Source organism: Thermobia domestica, chromosome 11, assembly GCF_964235325.1.
Source record: "Thermobia domestica chromosome 11, izTheDome1.hap1.1, whole genome shotgun sequence".
Lineage (NCBI taxonomy): Eukaryota > Metazoa > Arthropoda > Insecta > Zygentoma > Lepismatidae > Thermobia > Thermobia domestica.
Window position 1 is genome coordinate 43,117,976 of NC_137464.1, and position 22,062 is coordinate 43,140,037.

General features: G+C 34.7%; 1 protein-coding gene and 1 non-coding gene across 3 annotated transcripts in view; both read right to left on the reverse strand.

The window, feature by feature from the left end:
• Positions 1-22,062, reverse strand: part of side-IV (sidestep IV transmembrane protein) — a 980,143-nt gene that overhangs the window by 130,325 nt on the left and 827,756 nt on the right. For both annotated transcript variants that reach the window (XM_081730407.1, XM_081730406.1), the window contains exon 7: positions 18,560-18,704. In XM_081730407.1, the coding sequence (XP_081586533.1) occupies positions 18,560-18,704 (145 nt within the window). The remainder of the gene's footprint in view (positions 1-18,559; positions 18,705-22,062) is intronic.
• TRNAR-UCG (transfer RNA arginine (anticodon UCG)) lies at positions 7,460-7,534 on the reverse strand. Its single transcript has one exon. It is a non-coding gene; the product is annotated as a tRNA-Arg (tRNA).

Below are 22,062 nucleotides of genomic sequence, written 5' to 3' on the forward strand. Positions count from 1 at the left end.
AAAGAATTTATAAAACCCCGTTAGACTGTACCAGTGTAAACACAAGGTTCAAATTTGAGAATGTTGATGGAAAAGCCAGTTTGTTTATATTCCACCTTTTCTACTAAACTTCCTTTGACAGCATTGAAAATGCGAATTTGCGCTTTGGGGGCGTTCACAGAAAGGCGATCTTAGCTAGCGATAGCAAACATAGTTTTGTATGTGAGTGGATGTTATGTAACTCAACTCAAAAGCTTTTTTTTTTTTTTTTTTTTTTTTGTAGTGTTATCCTCTATTCAAATAGGATTCTCTACAGCATTCACACGGAGTTCTTTTTTATTTTTATTTTAGCCATTCAACAGACGAAATAGAAATTTCGAAAAAAAGGAAAAGAAAGACCGGAGTATGGTGAATATGTTTTAGTGTAAACATGTCTATCAACACATGCCATCAAATGACTAACATGAAAACATTTCGCTGGATTAATAGTTTACTACAAGTTTCTGTCCTGATTCCATAAATTTATTGCTTTTTATGGGTAAAAGACAACCTCACGTAATAACTAGTGAGCTATGTACACACGCTGTGACCTATCTAAAAATTCTCAGTCAAAATATTAAAAAGTATGTATCTAGAGTACACATCAGAACACAAATAAAAGGCCAAGCCAGTTGTTTGAATTACTGTTTGTGCACTGAAATATTTGCTTTTATACTTTTCTGTAAAACATTATAAATTCTAAATCTATCATATTATGGGATTATAGTTGTGAGATGAAATATATATATATATAGCTATATATATATATATATATATATATATATATATATATATATATATATATATATATATATATATATATATATATATATATATAGCTATATATTTGAAATGTTGTGTTGCTGCTGTTAGTATTCCCTCACTGTCATCTGATACTTTTTGTTAAGTTGAGCGTGGGTATGTCAACTCTTTTCTTTGTGCTATCATTATCATCATTATTAGAGGTCTTATATTCATTTTATTTACACATGTTTGTGACAAAATACATATTCTATTACTGTTTACTACCCTAAATATCCGTCTTCGCAAATAAGATTAGGTTTATGGAAAATACGAGGGGCAGTCATAAAGTTCCTGGACTGTTGTGGTTTTGGTATTTGTGATGCAACCACAATGAACCTTGTACTGCACAGTTCTTACGTTCCGTAATTATGAATATGACAAGTGTGAACAGGTCATAACAACAGTTTACGAGTAGTGTATCTAAACGGAGGAACATGTTGTGATCAGTTAGTCCGTTGCCGCAGTTCTTACGTTCCGTAATTATGAATATGACAAGTGTGAACAGGTCATAACAACAGTTTACGAGTAGTGTATCTAAACGGAGGAACATGTTGTGATCAGTTAGTGCGCTGTCGTAGTTTGAGCAACGCGTCAAGAACAAGATTTTATTAAAAGATGGAGAAATCTGCTTCAGATATTATTATGGTGATAGTACATTAAGGAAAACAGTATCGGTAATCGTTTCGTCACTGTAAAAGACATCAAAACCAACTCCACAGCTGAACTTCGGGAAGATACCAAAACAGGTCTTTCGTCAGTGTTTCCAGCAATCGCAGGAGCAGTGGAGAAAGCGTATGTGTTCCGAAGGTGCCTACTCTGAAAGCGATAAAGTAAATGTGTACTTATGCTGTACAAATGGAGAACTACTACAACAACTTTCCGACTGCCCCTCGTATTTTGAAGATAGATTTAACCCCCTAAGATGCGTACTTGAACCCAAATGAAAGTATTTACAAAAGAAACTAAACGCAAACGCTAACTACATTCAAAAATTTATCTCAACAGTGATTTGAATGAAACAGTCTGGACCAAATTTAGAAGTATAAGGGTTGGAAAAAGAAGTTGAGTTGAGTTGATTTTAGTTTAGCGTCCTTTCAGCAGGAGGCTATATGAGTCGTGGATCTACTGATTAACGTGGAATCCGAACCACATGAGTTCCCGCCGGGAAACGAACCCGGGTCTCCCACGCCATAGGCGCGTACGCTTGAAAAAAGAAGAGGTGAATAGTTGTAGGTACTTAGATAGTATCATTCGGAAGGGCATGAAGTGCACACACGAAAGAAAAACAAACGCTGAAATGAGAACGAAGCATTTAAGAAGAGAAACGTCCAAATATTTCGTGGGCTTTTGAATATATTGTTAGGAAAGAGACTAGTCAAATATTTTGTGTGCAAGACTGTACCCCACAGAGCATACATGCTACGCAAAAGCCATGAGGAAAATCTGATTCTACCGAAATGTATGTGTGAAGAAGAATCAAGAAAATCAGTTTAAGCCACATTAAAAGGACACGAGAAAGTGTTACAAGTAGCAGGTAAGGAAAGAACAATTAAAAAGCAACTAAAAGGAGGAAGAGAAACTGGTTGGATATTGGATAAGAAGAAACTATCATAAGGAACGTGATAGTAGGTGGAAGGAAAAAGAGGTAGAAGACGGAAAATAGCTCAGTTAATGGGCAACATGAAAACAGGAAACTTACGCCAGAACGAAAAGATTCGCTGTGGATCATAGTGTATAATAGTATCTTAGTTTGCGACAAGACACCTACAAGTATTGGTGATATCTATAGTAACTATATACAAAACCATAAAATATACTTTTATGTCGTGCCAAAGTATAACATTTGCTTCCAATTATAGTTCAATTATCATTGTAGTTGGTACTATAAAGCAGAAAACGTTACACATAATGAAGAAAGTGCAAAATCTGTCTAACACTACAAAAGTTCTTTTTTTAATAAAAAAAGATAATTAGAATCGTAATAAAAGAATACTCAAGGTAATCCTACCTGTCCAATCTAATTAGATGTGCTGTAAATACATGTAACATTACTCTTTACAGCACAGCACGAGACCTGAAACGCTAATGAGCTCCTAACAACATGAGCTGCAGGAAAATTCATGATTTTACTGAACTCGTGGATATGTACACACACACACACACATGTTCACATGGCAGATGCCCAGAAACAATATGCTTGGATGAAACATAGGAAGAGGAAAGGTTATCTAAGAAGAAAAAAAATCTGGAAAAACTATATATTTTTCCTGAACAAGGAAAAATCTTTTCTGAACCAGTCTGTTGGCGTAGCTTGTCATTAGCTGTCAATCAACACTCCTGTTCGACACTTGCCTCCTGCCAATTATTCCCGTGAGTAATGAACTATCCAACAACACCAGTTGGTAATATAGCGTTGATTGAAGCCAACGTAAGCTAAAATACCTACTACAGCAACAGGGAGCAGCATATGATGCTATGACGAAGTGAGGAAGGGCAGCAGTGAACAAGCCAACGTTTGAAGCTGGGCTAACTCTAGAATCATTGACATCCATAGGCTGGGTCTAATTACAAAATGATCAAGATGGTAGCATAGACACCCCTACTTCCTCTCTATCGCTCACACACTCACACATTCATACACTCAAAACATATATATATCCATATACATATATTCACAGAAGATAGAGTGGCAATTAAGCGTTGCACACAATATAATGACTATTTGATGCGTTCAATTCCCTCTGCGTAAATTTCAGCGGTTTCAAATGACGAATAACACTGCCTATCGGTTTCATTCCCACCAACGATTGAGGGTTAATAGGCGTTATTCTTTCATAATTAGTGGTAATCTGTTATGACAGCGCTTTTCATCTTTGACTTTTAATTTCCATTACCTATTTTTGAAGTTATATCCCAACGGTTATATTTGTGTTTCTACACTTTATTTGCTTACTCATAGAAAAAAAAAATTATAAATCTAATATTTATTCCAACAGATTTAATTACCTGCCTTTTTGATATTAGATATATACCACTATACTTTATTTTTATTATTATTATTAGTTACTATTGACTTGTATTCCGCAATAAATGTTTAATCGTCGGAACGTTTAAGAGTTTTCTCATTAGGGAAAAAGTATAACGAAACCTTTCAATATCTGAGCGTTACGTGAGAAATGTTTAGTTTGATAAATTGGTTTAACAATTTAAGAAGCTAAAACTTATCTTAGATAACCCTTAAAACATTTTTATATTAGCAAAATTAATAAATATTTTGTAGAAAGTTTGGTTATTCGTTTCTTCTATATGGAAAATGATTAACAGCATATTTCATTTGCTATGCCTGTTGTAAAAAAAAAAAAAATGTTTACTTTACTTAGTTTAACGATTAGTTGAAGCATTTTCCGTGAATAACGCTGTATTGCACATTTCAATGAAACCAAGAAATTGGAAACAACTGTAGATGCTTCTAAATACAGCAATGCTCCCATCAATGTTTGCCTGCATACTACCTCCTTAATTTGGCAATGCAGAAACGTGTCTTTCAGCTTATGTTTGTCCTGTTCTGTACAGGATGATTCTACTGACAACGCAGAAGTGTGTTTCCATATACAATGCTCCCTTCAAAGTTTGCCCGAATACTATTTCCTTACCTTGGGGAATGTAGAAACGAGATTGTTGAGTCTGTCTTTGATATGTTTTTATGCTTAAGTTATGTCGTTGCATGGGTGCAAAAAGACCTAGGTGTTGAAGCACCTAGAAAACACCTTACTCTCTCTCTTTCATTTTATGTCAGTCATGTTATGTATAGCATGATTCTACGGTACTCATAACTGATTCCAAAATGTGTCATACAGCGTTATTCAGGAGAATGCTTCAATTAGCTAAAAGCTTTCTTAGTTAACACTTAATCATTTGTGTATTAGTACGACTAATTGTACCTTCCTAAGCTTTAGGCTCGGCTGCTGCTAGTGACATCTCTTAGCATTAAGTAGAAGACAACACAGATAGCAACAACTATTAGCCTAAATGTGAACTATTAGGTGCGTGACTGACCGCATGTCTTGTGTTTGTAATAAGGATTACACATATCTAAATATATCCGCCTAGATGTTTACAACCTGTAACTACCTACTAGATACTTTGAAGTTAGGAAATTAGTGTTACACACTGATATGCTTTTTTTCTTTATTATAAGGTTTAATATCTGCTAAAGTTTGACTTGCAAACGTTTAAAGAGTTATTGAAACTTTTTATTGTTCTACTAATTTGCCAATGTTGATTTCCTTCTCCTTTCCAACCGTTTTCAAATAGAAAAAATTGAGGGCAATACAAGATTTATAACTTACAACTTTAGATGTTAATATATATACCAGATAGTGTAGATATGTCTCTGAAATTGTTAAAATCGCCAGTGCTGCAAATTATAGAGAACGATTAAAGGCGATAGTTCCAAGAAAAAAGCAGTTAAAAGCACTTGAAGCACATGTATGTTTCAATGGCTGACAACACTGCACCGTTAGCTATACATTCACAAGCACGAAAAACGGTAGTTCCACAATATAGTTTCATAAAAGGATAATTGTGGTATTTTGTCGAACGCTGAACAACACATAAGAGAAGCACAATAGTCAGCATAGAACAAAGATACTGCTGGAAACAATGATCTCCGTTTTACAGTCTTCCCCAGTTTTGTTCGTTATTGTTTCTACATACGTATCTTCACATCAAATGCTTACTTGCTTTCTCACTTCATGAATATCCAGCACAACGCACACATAGACACAAACTCATATATATATATATATATATATATATATATATATGTGTGTGTGTGTGTGTGTGTGTGTGTGTGTGTGTGTGGGTGTATAGTAAGAGCAAAGAAAATTCAAGTTGTTTTCTGTCTCTCCTATGAAATAATGGGATATGTAGTTGCTACATTTTTGCTAATTTGCTTGTTCACAATTGTTTAATCCTTTTGACTAATGTTTGCTTCATTAACAATGAAACTATTCTATACGAGAACTTTAACGTTATAAAATTCCTGAGTGCATATAAAACTAACTCTGGAGTATTGTATAAGTTAGTTAATTCTGAGGTGCTTTATAGTGAAGAAGAGCCATGCCGTGAGGAGTAGTACTATAATTTCAAAATGTGTGTTAGACTTTCATGAAATGAAATTTAATTCAAATATTTTATTTAACATCACGTAGACAAAATGGGGGACAAAAACTCGATGGAGCAATGATTGAAAATTTGGCAGAATTGGAAAGTGAGAAAAATGGAAGAACCATGAGATACCTACGAACACAATATTGTTCATCGCTTCTTTACGTGGCATAAGGTAAAATTGAGATTACATTTCCTACTCGAAGCGAGGTCTTTGTAACTCTGCTACAGTACCTTATCAGATTTTCATGATTTCTAAAAGTAAGTTTATTGATTAATTAAAATTTAACGTCCTTAAAGTGAATTTATTGATTAATTGAAATAACGTCCTAAAAGTAAATTTATTGATTAAGTGGAATATAATGTTGCCTTTAGCACTGAGCTTTCCGAGAAGCAGCGAACTTTTCTTATTGTTTAAGTGGAATACAACATAAAAGTAAATATATTAATTTGGAATAAGGTTCTGAAAATAAATTTATTGATTAATTGTAATACAACGTCCTTTCGACATCACATTTCTGCAAAAGAATAACATTCTTTTCCCATTCATCTTATATCCCACTGGTTTCCAACCCCGTTGTCATGGTTTTCTCGTTGAGAATATAATGTCATTCTCTATATGCAGAGTCTTTCTCACCTATAAACGGCAAGAAATAGATCAGTTTTTGAACATAATTTAGACACTTTTTTAAAAAGCGACTTTTGGTCATAATTTAACATGTCCAAACATGTTCCAAAATGCTCTACCACTTGTTAGGATGAAAAGCAATAAATAGTTGGTGGATCAAAAATATTCCATAAGTAATGGCCATGTCTACGATGGTTAAGATTAGAAGAAAAAGGTTTAAAGAAACACACTGTGGTTACATCTTGGGCTAAAATGAGTTTTGTATAATTTATATGTATTCGTTTATTTATATATAGTTTTAACTATTGAAATACAAGAAATAAATTGCGACAAGAATACGTAATGTTTTACATAGATTATATTTTGCTTCGACATTATATATGAGATAAATGCACATGGTTAATTAAATAATGCTTGTTATGTCTAACACATAATAAATCCTCATTGGCACAGTTCAATTATTGACAATCTAACAAATGGCACAGTCGGTAAGATAAAGAAAAAACTACGGCTCTCAACTAACGGAAAAGGTGATTGAGGTATGAATAAAGTTTAGATGGACCAGTTGCAAATTAGTATCCAGGGGGGATTTAGGATTTAGATTTCTGGGCTTTCGGCATCGAAGGCCATTTAGCCCGTCACGATTTGAGGGATGACGTCCCTCGGCGAGCACACAATCCGGGGAAAGGGAAGGAAGAAAGGATTGGGGAGGGAAGGAGGCGGCCTGGGACCTATAAGTTAGGTACCACCCCGGCATTTGCCTGGTGTGAATGAGGAAAACCCAGGAAAACCTCATTCAGGGTGGCTGGCCTGAAAAAGCGTTACACTTTTTCGACCGAGTGACCCCACCGGGAATCGAACCCGGGACCGCTCGCACCGAAGGCGAGAGCGTTAGCGACTACGCTACGCGGGGCCACTACAAATTAGTATCCAGAAACCTATAAGGCTTGAAGTGCAGACAAGGAAGGAATTTGCGAATGTGATATGGAAATAACTAGTAGTTATGTAAGCAATATCCTTAGTGTATTTAATGGTATCCTGTGAGGATCCTTGAGGGTATCCTTAGTATATTTAACGGTATCCTGTGTAGATCCCTAAGAAGTATCCATAGGGATCTAATGGTATCCTGTGTGGATCCGTAAGAAGTATCCTTAGTGGATTTAATGATATCCTGTATGGATCCTTGAGAGTATCCTTAGTAGATTTAATGGTATCCTATGTGGATCCGTAAGAAGTATCCTTAGTAGATTTAATGGTATCCTTTTGGGGATTTTAGAGAAGTGTCTCTAGTGGACTTAATGAAATCATGTACGGATCATAAGCAATATTAGTTGGTTGTATAATCCTGCATCAAGTGACAAGAAGTCTCTTGTGTTGGTAATGGTCTAATGGATGAGTCTAGCAGTCATATAAAAAGCCCTTCATCGACCATGAAGTCTTTTGTAGGTCATAAGGAAGTCTCAATCATTTAGAAAGGAGGAGAGTATTAGGATGAAAAGCAATAAATAGTTGGTGGATCAAAAATGTTCCATAAGTAATGGCCATGTCTATGATGGTTAAGATTAGAAGAAGAAGTTTAAAAAATACACTGTGGTTACATCTTGGGCTAAAATGAGCTTTTGTATAATTTATATGTATTCGTTTATTTGTATATGGTTTTAACTTTTAAAATACAAGAAATATATTCGCGACAAGAACACGTAATGTTTTACATATATTATATTTTGCTTCTATATTACATTTTAGATAAATACACATGGTTAATTAAGTGGTGCTTGTTATACCTAACCCAGAATAAATCCTCATTAGCACAGTTCAAGTTTTAACTATCTAACACCAGTGATCGAAAAACGTCAAGAATGCATCCTAATAGTGGTTAATAAGAATGGCTTTAAGATTGTTCAAAATCTACCTGAACTTCTGATGGCATAGAAGTATAGGGCACAGAATCGACTTTTCAATAGTGTTAGGTCACTTTACATGTTACCATTTACACATGTATAAGTATTTATAGTCATTGGACAAATCAGAACCTCAGGTACAGCTTGAACACTCTTTCACCAGTTTCTACCAACTACTGTTACGATGCATCAGATCTTACTTCTTGGATGCGCCTCGTATAATAACGCACCACCTGTAGTAAAGAAAGTAGGTGAAACAAGGGAAGGTACTCTGAATGCTTATCACTTCAAATATCTTAACCGTAAACTGGACTAATGTCAGGTGGGATTTACTTGGGTTTGTAGCCAATCCAAGTATCCCACTGGAAATTTAATGCTGAAGCACGTGCATAAAAAGCACGTGCGTTTGTAACTTAGTACGAAGAGGAACTAAAAGAAAAGACAAAGACAAAGTTCCGAGAAATAGCCAACGAATTTTGTCCACGTGTTTCATTTCAAAAATAAAGACAAAGTTCATCTTACGCTTACATGAGATATGTTTAGTTACGAAACTATGGGCATTCGCGGAGCACATTATATTGAATTAGGAAAATAACTATCTCTCAGTAAGACACAACTCAAGCTTTCTCCTCTTTTTGATCTAAGGAAAACATGTACGAAGTTTGTCAGTTCTCTCCTGGTTGATTAAGGAGACATTTTGGTGACTTAAGGTTTTGCTCGCCTACCGCTTTGTTAGGTAACAACAGTTTCTCTGTAAACTGCAAGGTATGTCTTAATTTCCTTTTAATGGTAGGAGCACAAACGTGACAAGTCAAGTACAATACTTTAGTAACTAATTAGGTATCTTTAGTTAAAAAATATATATACATCATAGTGACAAGTCTGATTTCTTTTTAAAAATAAAATAAATTCTTAATATGTATGTAAAATAGAGGGATCATGTGATTTTGATTCCAGGTCAAGCTATATGTCCATATATTCCATAGCCTCCATGCTGAACAATTTCAAACCAACCAATCTACTTTATTAATGTTATTAGAATAGTCTATAACAAAATACTTTGGATAGATTAATAATTACCTGTACCTTGGGCAGAAAGTGCTAATACATGTGCACTATACTTAATAGAATGTTAATTTGATAATAACAAAAGAAGAATGTTTTTGAGATATGTAAATGATTATTATGGGATAGTTGTTGCTATGTAAATGTTTTATGGATACCTAGTCAGCGAGTTTGTGTGCTTGACAGTTTGAAGGAAAATATATTATAAAGTATATCAGCTAATAAATCATTTTAGCAACGTTCATCGACGTTATCATTCTAATAGAAAAGGTGAGAATAATGCTATATAATTATTAAAGATAATTTTTACATGCAAATTAATACTACCACTCAATATTTGTATATCTTACTTAGACGGACCAGGTTGACGACTACCCTTGGTGAGTCGTTATAAAAATTTTGGTTTACCTCACCCGGGATTTTTTATAAATTCTATACCCCGAAGTAAAGTAAGGGTGAATTTACTTTTACAATTAATTTAATGAATACAAATTTGACCATATTGAGAAGTGGTAGAATAATCATAAGGAAAATGGACACTGAAATAATGGAGAATGAATCCACTAATAGTGACAACGGTGAACCTAGTGTAACATCAAGAATGACATCGGAAGACCGAATCTTGCTAGTTTTACAGCAGCAATTGAGTCAGATGTTTACCGAATTAAAGCAGACGATGAAGCATAACTCTGAAGAATTAAGTAGACGAATAGAACAGAAGTCTGATGAATCTAACAAGCAATACGAAGAATTGAAGCAGACGATAGAACAGAAGATAGAACAGAAGTCTGATGAATCTAACAAGCAATACGAAGAATTAAAGCAGACGATGAAGCATAACTCTGAAGAATTAAGCAGACGAATAGAACAGAAGTCTGATGAATCTAACAAGCAATACGAAGAATTGAAGCAGACGATAGAACAGAAGATGGAACAGAAGTCGGATGAAACGAAACAATTAATTATCCAGACGATGAGCGATATTACCTCGCAATTCGAGGAAAAGTTAAAAGGAATATCGGAGGAATGCCAGGGTAATCACAACCACCTGAGCCAAGAAATCAGTGATATAAAAAAGGATTTAGAAGTAACCGAATCTTCTGTTCAACAACAAAAGATCCAGGTCATCAATAATGCTAACAACATACGAGCAAATACGCAGTCGATAGCTACGTTACAGGAAGAAATTAGAATGCTACAGGTTAAGGACAACACATACCGTAATAACATGTGTAGTGATCGCTTGGAGTTTCCCCACTCACCAGAGATGAACTCGCCTTCGCCGGTGTCTGATGATGATATTATATTGGAAGAAATACATCCAAAGAGTACAGATGGGCGAAACATAGATGGTGTAACGACACATCATGTTATGGATAAGAACTATCACCCAATAAGTACACGGAATGATAAAAGGAAGGTAAAATTAAGTGTTAAGATGAGTGAAATTCGAGCTATGAGCAAATTCAGTGGTAAGTGTAACGAGAATGCTACTTCTTTCTTAGAGAAATTCCAGGACGAATGCAATATTATGTGTATAGATAGATCACAATATATGAAATTAATTCCTCATGTATTACTCCCACCTTGTTCATTATGGTTTAAAGCAGTACGTGATCACATCCATACATATGATGAATTCAAAGCGGCACTAATCGCAAATTATGAAAATGACTTTTTGCTTGCGAATAGAGATGCTACCATTAGAAATCAACACTTCAATCCTCGATTGCATAAATCTATTGTAGAGTTTGTTGTAAATACATACAACGAATTAAAGGTCGTTAATCCATTGCAATCGGAATCGAGAATAATAGCATCGATTCGAAATTTGCTTCCATTTAAATTGCAACAGATCTTATTTTCCACACAGTGTATGAGTTTCAACCATTTGTTAATGCTTGTCCAATGCTATGAAACTCAATACCATGCCATGAATCAACAAGCAGGAATGGGTAAAAATAAGAATAATTCAGATCATTTGGTGCCTGTTCGGAATTTAAATATCCGAAGTGTGAATAATACGGAACATAACCTAAGCCGAGCATACTCTAGCAATCAAAATGAGCAAAATAGGCAAAGTTATGTAGGGAATCCGCCTAACCCAATTAATCGTAGTAATCCATATGTTAGACCATATAATCAAAATAGGTTTAAAAATAGACGAAATGTATGGCGAAATTCTCGGAATACAGCGAACTACGTGGATAGACGTAATGGAAGGACAAGAGATGGCACTTCGCATCAAGATCCAGCTATCGAAGTAATTTCTGTACAGAACAATAATACGGAACATAATAATGATTGTGCAGTACAATGTACTTTAGTAAATTCATATGCAAGTACGAACGTAACCTGATTACCGTTAATGAAATTAGGTTAAACATATATCAGTTATAGATTCTTGTGAACTTTTATTTTCAATTTTATGAGTTAATGTTGATAATGAAAACGATTCTTATAAATACTTGAAGTGCTTAAATAGAGTTTTAGGTAGACTGAAAAGCTAATTTTCAAATGATTTTTATTCTTTCTTGTTAATGTGAAGAATTATAATTCGGTTCATAAATGATTAAAAGCAAAAGTTATTTATATTAGATTGATTTTATGTTGAAAACTTAACTGTCAAAGATTATGTTAAGAAGAAGATCTATTCTATAAAACTAAATATTCGCCAACTATCTTGAATGAGATTCTTCTGTGTTGTGATGCCTTATTAATCTAATGTTTATTTTAAAATATCACCTAAAATGATTATCATATAATGCGCCCTGACTATTTGTAACTCATGTTTGTCCCTTACGGTTTTTTTTTGAATTCGCACCCTTCAACGATTAAATGAATGAGCGACGATATTTTTAATAAGAAAATATAATAATAATATAATGAATGTAATTAAAAATAAGTATTGATGAAGCGTAATATTTGTTATAAATATATATATATGAAATGTAATAAAGATATATACGAGGTGTGATCAAAATATGAAGAACATATATAAAGTAAGAGCACTATTGTAAACGGACCAGTGGTTCTTGAAGATAAAAGCCAAGCTCACTCATGACTTTTATATTCAGTCCAATTGTCGGGCGACATTTTATATAACAAAATACTTTGGATAGATTAATAATTACCTGTACCTTGGGCAGAAAGTGCTAATACATGTGCACTATACTTAATAGAATGTTAATTTGATAATAACAAAAGAAGAATGTTTTTGAGATATGTAAATGATTATTATGGGATAGTTGTTGCTATGTAAATGTTTTATGGATACCTAGTCAGCGAGTTTGTGTGCTTGACAGTTTGAAGGAAAATATATTATAAAGTATATCAGCTAATAAATCATTTTAGCAACGTTCATCGACGTTATCATTCTAATAGAAAAGGTGAGAATAATGCTATATAATTATTAAAGATAATTTTTACATGCAAATTAATACTACCACTCAATATTTGTATATCTTACTTAGACGGACCAGGTTGACGACTACCCTTGGTGAGTCGTTATAAGTCTTGGTCTTTAAAATGTAGGAAAGGATAAAATCACTTATCAGTGATTCATTGAACATTAAACTGAATTAATTACTTTATAGGCATCCACATTTCTTTTCATTTAGTCTCATACGACGAGTTATATAATCCTTACTAATATGCAAAAGAACATGTGTATGTGTCTGCCTGTCTGACATTAGATTTTCACGCAGAAAGGACTGCTTAGAGAAATCAAATTTTGTACACAGAAGGAAAAACTGAGGAAGTCAAATTCTTCACATACTTGGGAAGTATAGCTTCCTCAGACGGGAGAAATGTAAAAGACGAGGCTTCGGGGATAGTACAAGTAAAACAAACGTTCACTAGAAAGGGAGAAGTACTAACATAAAAGAATTTGTCATTGTAATTTAGGAAGACATTCATCTAGATATTGATATGAAGCCTCGTGCTATATGACTCAGAAACGTGATAACTTACAAGGAACGCACATGAACGTGTCATCCGAATCAAATCCGAATCAATCCGGATCAATCATCCGAATCAAACCCTAGTCCGTTCGATAAACATAAGAAAGATATGTTCATGCACAAAAGAATTAGTTAAACAAAATAGATATAAAGAAAAAGCTTGTATACCAAAACACGCTTTCCCCTCATACCTATTCTGTCTATCAATACAAAACTTGGTACAGTTTTTTCTTATCCCATATAGTATTTTTCGAGATACATTTGGATTGTGTGCCTTTATCCGGAGCCTCTCCAGAGGGGTCCAAAGTTCACGGGAGGGATTTCTGAAGGAAATTTTCCCGACATTCTCCCAATTTTCCTTGTCGAGGTACGTTATTAGCCCCAATACATAGCACCTCTGGATAGCTTGTTTCATGCTAAAGAGAATGAACTCTAAACCATGACTTTCTAATGAACAGTTTTGATGCAATAGCTATTTCCCTGAGAGTCTACGATTTTCTTTATACTAACAGGGTTAATTGACCTCAGGGGCTAACTCGGTTGTCCATGGCACCTATTTTTTGTGCATGAACATATCTTCGTTATGTTTTTCGAACGAACTAGGTTTGATTCGGATGTCCGGATAAGACGTTCATGGTCCGTTCCTTGTTAGGAAAGCAAGAGTACGAAAACTGGAAGCGTTTGAATTGTGGTGGTGACGCAGAATGCTGGTTAACCCATGGAGAATGAAGAAGAAAAAGGAAGACGTGCTAAAGGATGCTAACGAATAACGGAAAATCTTGCAAGTAATAGAGAAAGGGAGAAACAACATGACTGGTCACCTTTCACAATATCAGACAGAATCAACGTATTGCTGAATGAAAAAAGGAAGACTGGAAATGGGAGACCAAGAAAGGAATACCTTGATGAGATTAAGAAGAAAAGGACTATCAATCTGTTGAACTACTCTGTCAAGGTCGGAAAAGGTTTTTGATATTATCCACATTGATGAAATAACATATGTTCGAAGATAAAAGAATATCTTTACCAGAACTAATTGCGTTCAGAGCCTCCTTCTATTTTTTTTTTCAAATTTCGACTCGAGCATGGTTTAGAGACTTAAAAAATACTCCGCATCTCTGAAGTTCCCCAGATTAGGCAACCCAAACTACTTTATTATGTTGCAGGTTTCTTACTATTCAGTCTACGTTATGAACGGTCACTTCTTAAAGTAATATACACATTAACAGATATTATTTAGTTTTACTGCAAATCTGAATAAGACCATTTACTTACAAATCAAATTATATAGTGTAATGTTTAATATTTACACTTATCATCAATATTTACTAGATTATTTAAAAAAGTAAATCTTCAGAATCCAAATGGGAAAGCATCGTTTGACATCCACACGAAAACCATTAAATATAAGCTAATAGTGGCATGTTTGGTTGACGAAAAGGGCTATTCCCTTTTAATAGTTTTCGACTGTTTCTATCAAAGAGAGATCCTCATGTTTGAGTCCTTTAGGAAAAAGCATTATTTCAATGTAGGGATATAAGGAGAAAACAAACCATATTATATAATCTGAAGAACAAACAAAAAGTATATTTTAGTTGCTCATGTTGAATAGTATGAGTTTATAACTAAACTAACTAATTCTATGGCCTGTGGAACCCGGAGGTTCAATGCCACGTTCACAAAAGCCCTCCACTGACTTCTATCCTTAGCCAACAGGATCCAGTTTCTACTTTGTATTCCTATCCCTTGCGAGATCCATCTTAAGGGTCTTCACTACAGCGAAATTAAACTACCGCTAATTTTAGAGTTTTTGTGTAATATCTTCAAAACAAATTAAAATATTCAAAAAGCAAATACACAGTAAACTAGACAATACGATTTTGCATGTGATACCTTTACCACAATTCACCCCTCTGCTTTTGGTATGCCGCTATTTACAGAACTCGCAAAAAATGCTAAATCTATCTACAGTTGCAAATCGATAGCAGATAGATGAGTTGCGATAACGGTATCACATCCAAAATCGTATTGTCTCGTTCACTACGTTTCCGCTTTTCGAATATTTTTATTTGTTTTGAAGATATTACAGAAAAACTCTAAATTTAGCGGTAGTTTAACTTCGCTGTAGTGAAAACCCTTAATATTATCCTCCCATCTGCGCCTAGGTCTCCCTAATTGTCGTTTTGAGATTGGTCTTCCAGTCAAGCCTTTGAAAGCGTTTCTACTTTCTTCCATCCTAGATACATGACCTGCCCACCTAAGCCTTCCAAGACTTGATGACCGTTATAATGTGTGTTTAATTATAAATTTAAAATTCCACGTGTAGTCTGTAGTTAATTTAGAAAACGAAATCTAGGACAACTGTATAAACAACACGAAATATAAAATCATGATATGCAGAAATAAACTGTGTTGCTTTAAGGTTGGTGTAAAGGGACAAGTTTTGCCAATAGATGTCACTACGGTCTTCGTATCTCTCTCGTGTATTTTTTACCTTTCACGAAAATTTACAATTTATCTTACAAATTTCAACCTAAAGAGGAGAAACTTCATTTTTAGAGGAGAAACTCAAGTTTTAGAGGAGAAACTTCATAGCCTATCGAAGGCAACAATCTGTGCCGATTTTTTATTTATAATTTTCTTCATTGTTGAAACAGTTCCATTGTTAAAGGTTAGGATATCCATTTCAACAATCAAGCTATTTCAACAACGAAGAAAATTACAAATAAAAAATCGGCACGGACTGTTGCCTTCGATAGGTTATGAAGTCACTTTTCTCAAAGTTTGAAGTCTGTAAGTTGAAATTTATAAGAGAAATCGTGAATTTTTGTGAAATGTAAAAAATACATGAGAGAGATACGAAGACTGTAGTGACATCTATTGGCAAAACTTGTCCCTTTACACCAACCTTAATCATGGAATGCATCGTGTTCGTGAAACGTGAAGCAACGTGGATATAATACGAGTAAATTATTATTATTATTATTATTATTATTATTATTATTATTATTATTATTATTATTATTATTATTATAAAGTATTTTGTCTTTTGGCAGGTCCTTTTCTTCTCTAATTTTAGATTTGGACCTGGAAATGTTTCTTCCACTTTCTTGATCTTCAGCTTCCTCTTTTAATTCCCAATATTTTCTTCTGATTTCAAATGATTGATCAGTTGTATTCTTCTTTTTCTACTCCTTGTTTTCCTTCCATCTTTTCTTCTGTGGCGGTATAAAGAAGACATTTTGGTCGCAAGATATGTGAAATTTAATTGGCCTTCCTATCCTCTTTTCTCCTATCCGTTTCAAAACTTCTTCGTTTGTTACTCTCTATTTCCATTTTATCTTTTACAGTTTGCTCCAACACTACATTTCGAAGCTTTCAATAACCTGAAGCTTCTTTCAGAGTTTAAAAGAGGCATGTCTAGATATTGTAAATAACTTTTTAATGTAATAAACAAAGGAATCAGGTCCATTTTGGTCATTTTGGAAATATTTCATCTTTAAGATCTCTATCTGAAGTTCCTTTCCGTGCTTAAAAGGTTTATGTCCAGATATTGTAAATACCTCTTATAATGTATAAAAAAAAAACAGTGGTCATTTTTCCATGTATTTAAACGCACTGTACAATCTTTTATGTCTCTTTTTCTAACAACTTTGGTAATTTGGCTTAATGCTCTATCCCTTTGACCGCACCATGTACCGAAAATTTTCCCCTCAATCCAATGATGAGGATGTTGAACTAAACGTTTCAAATATATTATAATACTTAGGACTACATAAATGCAGGGCTTAGATGAACGTTCCTTTACACATGGCGTAAATTTCGGTAAATATGGACCTGACACTATATGCTGTAACGCACACAAATAACAAGTTCATGGGACAGATGTCCTGAGACATTCCGTCTTGCAGTGGGAATTTTAAAGATAATAGAAGCATACACACAATTTCCTTTGATTACAATGAGATGTGTCTGACAGATATAACTGAACATTATTTGGATGGATTTGGGTTTTAAAAATCATCATGGCCGAAACCTCGTAGCCACAAACTTGCAGACAATAACCTAGTTGGACCACACATCGCTGGTCAAAATAGTGCGTGGCCAACACCTCGCCAATCAGAACGTCGGGTGTCAAAATCTCGTCTATCAAAACTATGTCGGGTCTAAATCTAGCCTAGCCAGAAACTCGTGTGACAAAATCTCAACTAGGACAAAAACTTTCGAAATCTCGCGGAACGAAATTTTGCCATAGCGATTTCTCCAGTGTTGAGTGTTGAAAATAACCGTGCATATGTACACTTAAAATAGCTTATACATTTATTTAATGGACATCTCCGTAATACGGACTTTTTTTTTTTTTTTTTTTTTGCTACGATAAGAATATAGGGTCTACTGTCAGTGATGCATTGCTACAATGTTTCGTAGGTATACGCTCGACCGTTCTCGAAAATATAGCATGTACTTATCCTGTATATGTTCGTTTTCTCATAAATTTGATGTGAGTATACGCTGGAGGACTATAAGATTATTATACTCCCATTCTATAAGATTATAAGATTATTATATAGACTCCCGTATACGTCCCATTACATCCCTGTCTACTGTATTATTACGAGATAGATTTCTCTATTTCACAGACACTCTTAGATAAGTATACAGATAGTCTTGGCCCCCCTCCCCACTGCACCCGCAACATGTTACTAAAATACTATTTTATCTTGTCATAACGGACAGAAGCTATTTTCAATTCAAACTTATTTTAGCACAGAAAACTTTAACTTTATGCACTTTAAAAATAAATCTGAACGAAGTGACACATGGAATGTAAAACGCTAATAAATACTTTATGTTATGGCACTGTTTACATCACGGGGTGAGTAATTTTATAATTTGTACACTTAAAAATTACAAAACCTCAATACAACATGTAGTTAGCAATTTGAAAAAGAACTTTTAAATTGTTGATGAAGAAACAACTTGGTGAAACGAAAATAAAATTTAGTACTTACAGTGCACGTTGAGTCTCCATTTATCCTCTAAGGCACTGATTTGAAATTCTGGGTTCTCTGCTCGACATGTTAAATATTTTCCATCATCATCAATTCCTGGTTCGAAAGTTAGTATGCTCACACTGTAGTTACCATCTTCCGAGTACTGCAAAGAAGAGAACAGAATTCACATAGAAATTACCCATGGCATGAATACAGTACAGAGCAAGGTAACTGAATGGAAGAGTGCTTACTTCTGGTGCAAGGGGTCAGTGGTTTGATACCCGATATTGTCCGTCGGTTTTTCTCGAGATTCTCCCGTTTCCTTCCTCATTCTTGACCCACCAATTGTTTCATAATCATGCACTTTTCATTAACTATCCGTCTCCTTTAGCCCAAAGAGCATAACCGTGGGACATAAAATTACAAACTTCATTTCATTTCATAAGTAGAATATTTTATTTCATTTCATTTCATAAGTAATGAAAGACATAATTTATTACTGAAAATGAAATAAAATCTATAAGTAAACGTCTGATATTTGTGCCCTTTAGGCTAAATGAGCCAAACCAAACCACTCGGCATAACGTCCCGATTTGTGGGCCTAAGCCGCTCTACGCCATCTGTTACCGATTGGTGGAACTACGCCCAGCTTAGCGACGAACGGTGGTCAGTGCGTCGCGTCGCCCTATCGCTAATTCGAGCTTTCTAGACCTAGGGGCTGTCAGATCTTTTATTCACGTGACATTCCAGTTTGCCTCATGACGCTGGGTGGATGCCGAAAATTGGTGAAGCACCGGCCGGGAATCCAATCCGCGATCACGCGAACATACATCCAACTCTTTAACATCCAACTCTTTAACATCCAACTCTTTAACATCCAACTCTTTAACATCCAACTCTTTAACATCCAACTCTTTAACATCCAACTCTTTAACATCCAACTCTTTAACATCCAACTCTTTAACATCCAACTCTTTAACATCCAACTCTTTAACCACCACGGTGTCTCTTTTAGGTTAAAATAGATAAATGATTAATAAAACTGAATGGCCAGGAAAGAATTGTTAGAGTGAGAATGCGGGGAAACTTTCTTCAAATTATTAAAAATAACAATAATGAAGCCGAATTTATTTATAGGTTATGTTTTCTTGCTAGATAAATACGTATCTCTTCGTTTTATGTTATCATCATCATCATCATAGGTATTCTGCCTTTATTGGCAGGTCACTTGCCGCAGCTCAGAAGCTTCCATGCTCCACGGTCCTCCGCTAACCTTTTCGTCTTCGCGTATGATCTTTCTGTTTTAATATCATCTATTAATTGTAGTCTCCTTCGCCCCCTCCCTCTCTTTCCCGCCACCATACCCTCTAGGACGTCCCTCATGATACAATCTCTTCTTAGGCAATGCCCCAACCAGTTTCTCTTCCTCTTCCTAATAATATCTAAAAGTTTTCCTTTCTCACCCACCATTTCTAACACTCTCTCATTCGTTTTCCGCTCGACCCAACTAATTCTTTCCATCCTTCTCCACACCCACATTTCGAAGGCTTCCAGTCGGTTTTCGTCACCTTTACGTAATGTCCACGTTTTCGCCCCATACAGTACAACACTCCACACGAAGCATTTTATGAGTCTTTTTCTCAACTCTTTGTTCAAGGTCCCACAATTTTATGTTATAGTAGCAGTCAAATGTTGCCGTTTGAGTTTGTCTGCAAGTTTCGTCACTGTAAGTCTATACTAGCTCATATTCACAATTGCATTACAAAAATTAGAGGAAAACTGTATTTTTAATCAAAACACTATCCAATCTGACAGTTAAAATACTCGTCACCCGTCATGGAATGGGTCATGAACTTCTTGGTCAGTGACCTTGAAGACAAAGAAGCGGTCAGACCCATCAACAACCAGATCTAATGACCGGACAGACCCATGATACGAATTGACCAGGACAGAGCCAGAATCTGGTCTGACCATGACGTGGACTCAGACTGACTCGACAGGCAACCATGATCCCGAGACGAAACGTCGTCATACACATGAGGAGTGTGTGTAAGACTATACTGCAATTATAACGAAATGATTCCATCCTTTTTCATTACCTCTTCACTAAATATAATTATCTTTCTCGCTTGTTGTTTGCGTCTGTAGTGTCAAACATTGCTTTGAAAGATAACTACAAGATTTAACAGGTTACAAACGCGTCAGAATTGCATTCTACTTCACCACATATTTCTCCACCGCTTGTTAAACTTATGTTTGATTTAGTAAAAAATAAACCTTATAAAACATTAAAACGACTTTATTTCATTTAATATTCAAGGTTTCTGAAAGACAAATATCTCGAGAATCTAAGCTATAAACTTATAACTTCTACTATAGTAATTGTATAGATATGTAAGTAATCTAAGTATTTTTTTTTTTCATTTTGGTAAATAATATTTAGTATTAGAGCAGGAATAGGCTATTATCATGTTTATGAAAGATGTTAAAATTCCTTCGTTTCCATACGTAACGTGTATGTTACGTTCACCTATCTTCTGGAATGAAAAGAAGACTTCATATTTCAGTGATAATTTGCTAATTTTAGGGTCCTTAGAAAATGTTACATCAATCTTTAAATACTACCACCTTAACAATCAGCAGTTACACAAGGTATTTAAATGTATTGGCCAAACATTTTTAAATGTCTATGACAAGATTACAGAATATTTAGAAAACAGACCTTAAAGAAGAGGAATTAAAATTGAAGCACCTAACTATTTAGTAGAAAGAAAGTTTATCTGCCATCTCTGCGACCCAGGACAGACTAAATTATCTAGTGATTTTTAAAACATAAAATCTTCGTGCGGGCTCAAATCTGATTTCAATTTGACATGGTAGTTTATACACATCAATTCAAATCCGACCAAAGTCGGACGAGGGAGCGAATGTGTTACTATTTGATTTCTCTGTACTTAAATGGATCTTTATGGATCCTAAAATGAAAATTAACCAGAGATATGCTAAAACATACATTGTTCGGAAGCTATTACTATACTCTGATCAAAATAAGAATTAATATTTGAAAGAGCACTTCTTGCCCTATTACCACGGCGTGAATATTCAACTGAGACGTCTGCTGTGTTCCTTTAACCTCGGTTGACAAATATGTCTTAATATGTATTAGAAGGCGGTAACATTGAAACGTTATTGTTCCTTACTACAAAAACCTTCAACTTGTAGCTATTAACACGATGTTTATGGTTAGCTCCTATCCCGTAATCTTCGTAATTCCTTGGCGTAGATTATCTTCTCAACACAAATTCCCACGTCGGTTTGAACTGTCAGTACTTTGAAATCTTGATCCGAATGTAGGTATTATCAAAAGAACCTAAAGTCTTGTAAAGATCATCAATTAAATTGAAAGATCAGTACTACTGCGTCTTGTAATATAATTTAGCAACAGTAAATGATAATATTGGGATTTGGTTTGTAATGCAGCAATCAATGATGTAGCTTTTGACACCTTATTATAACATTTG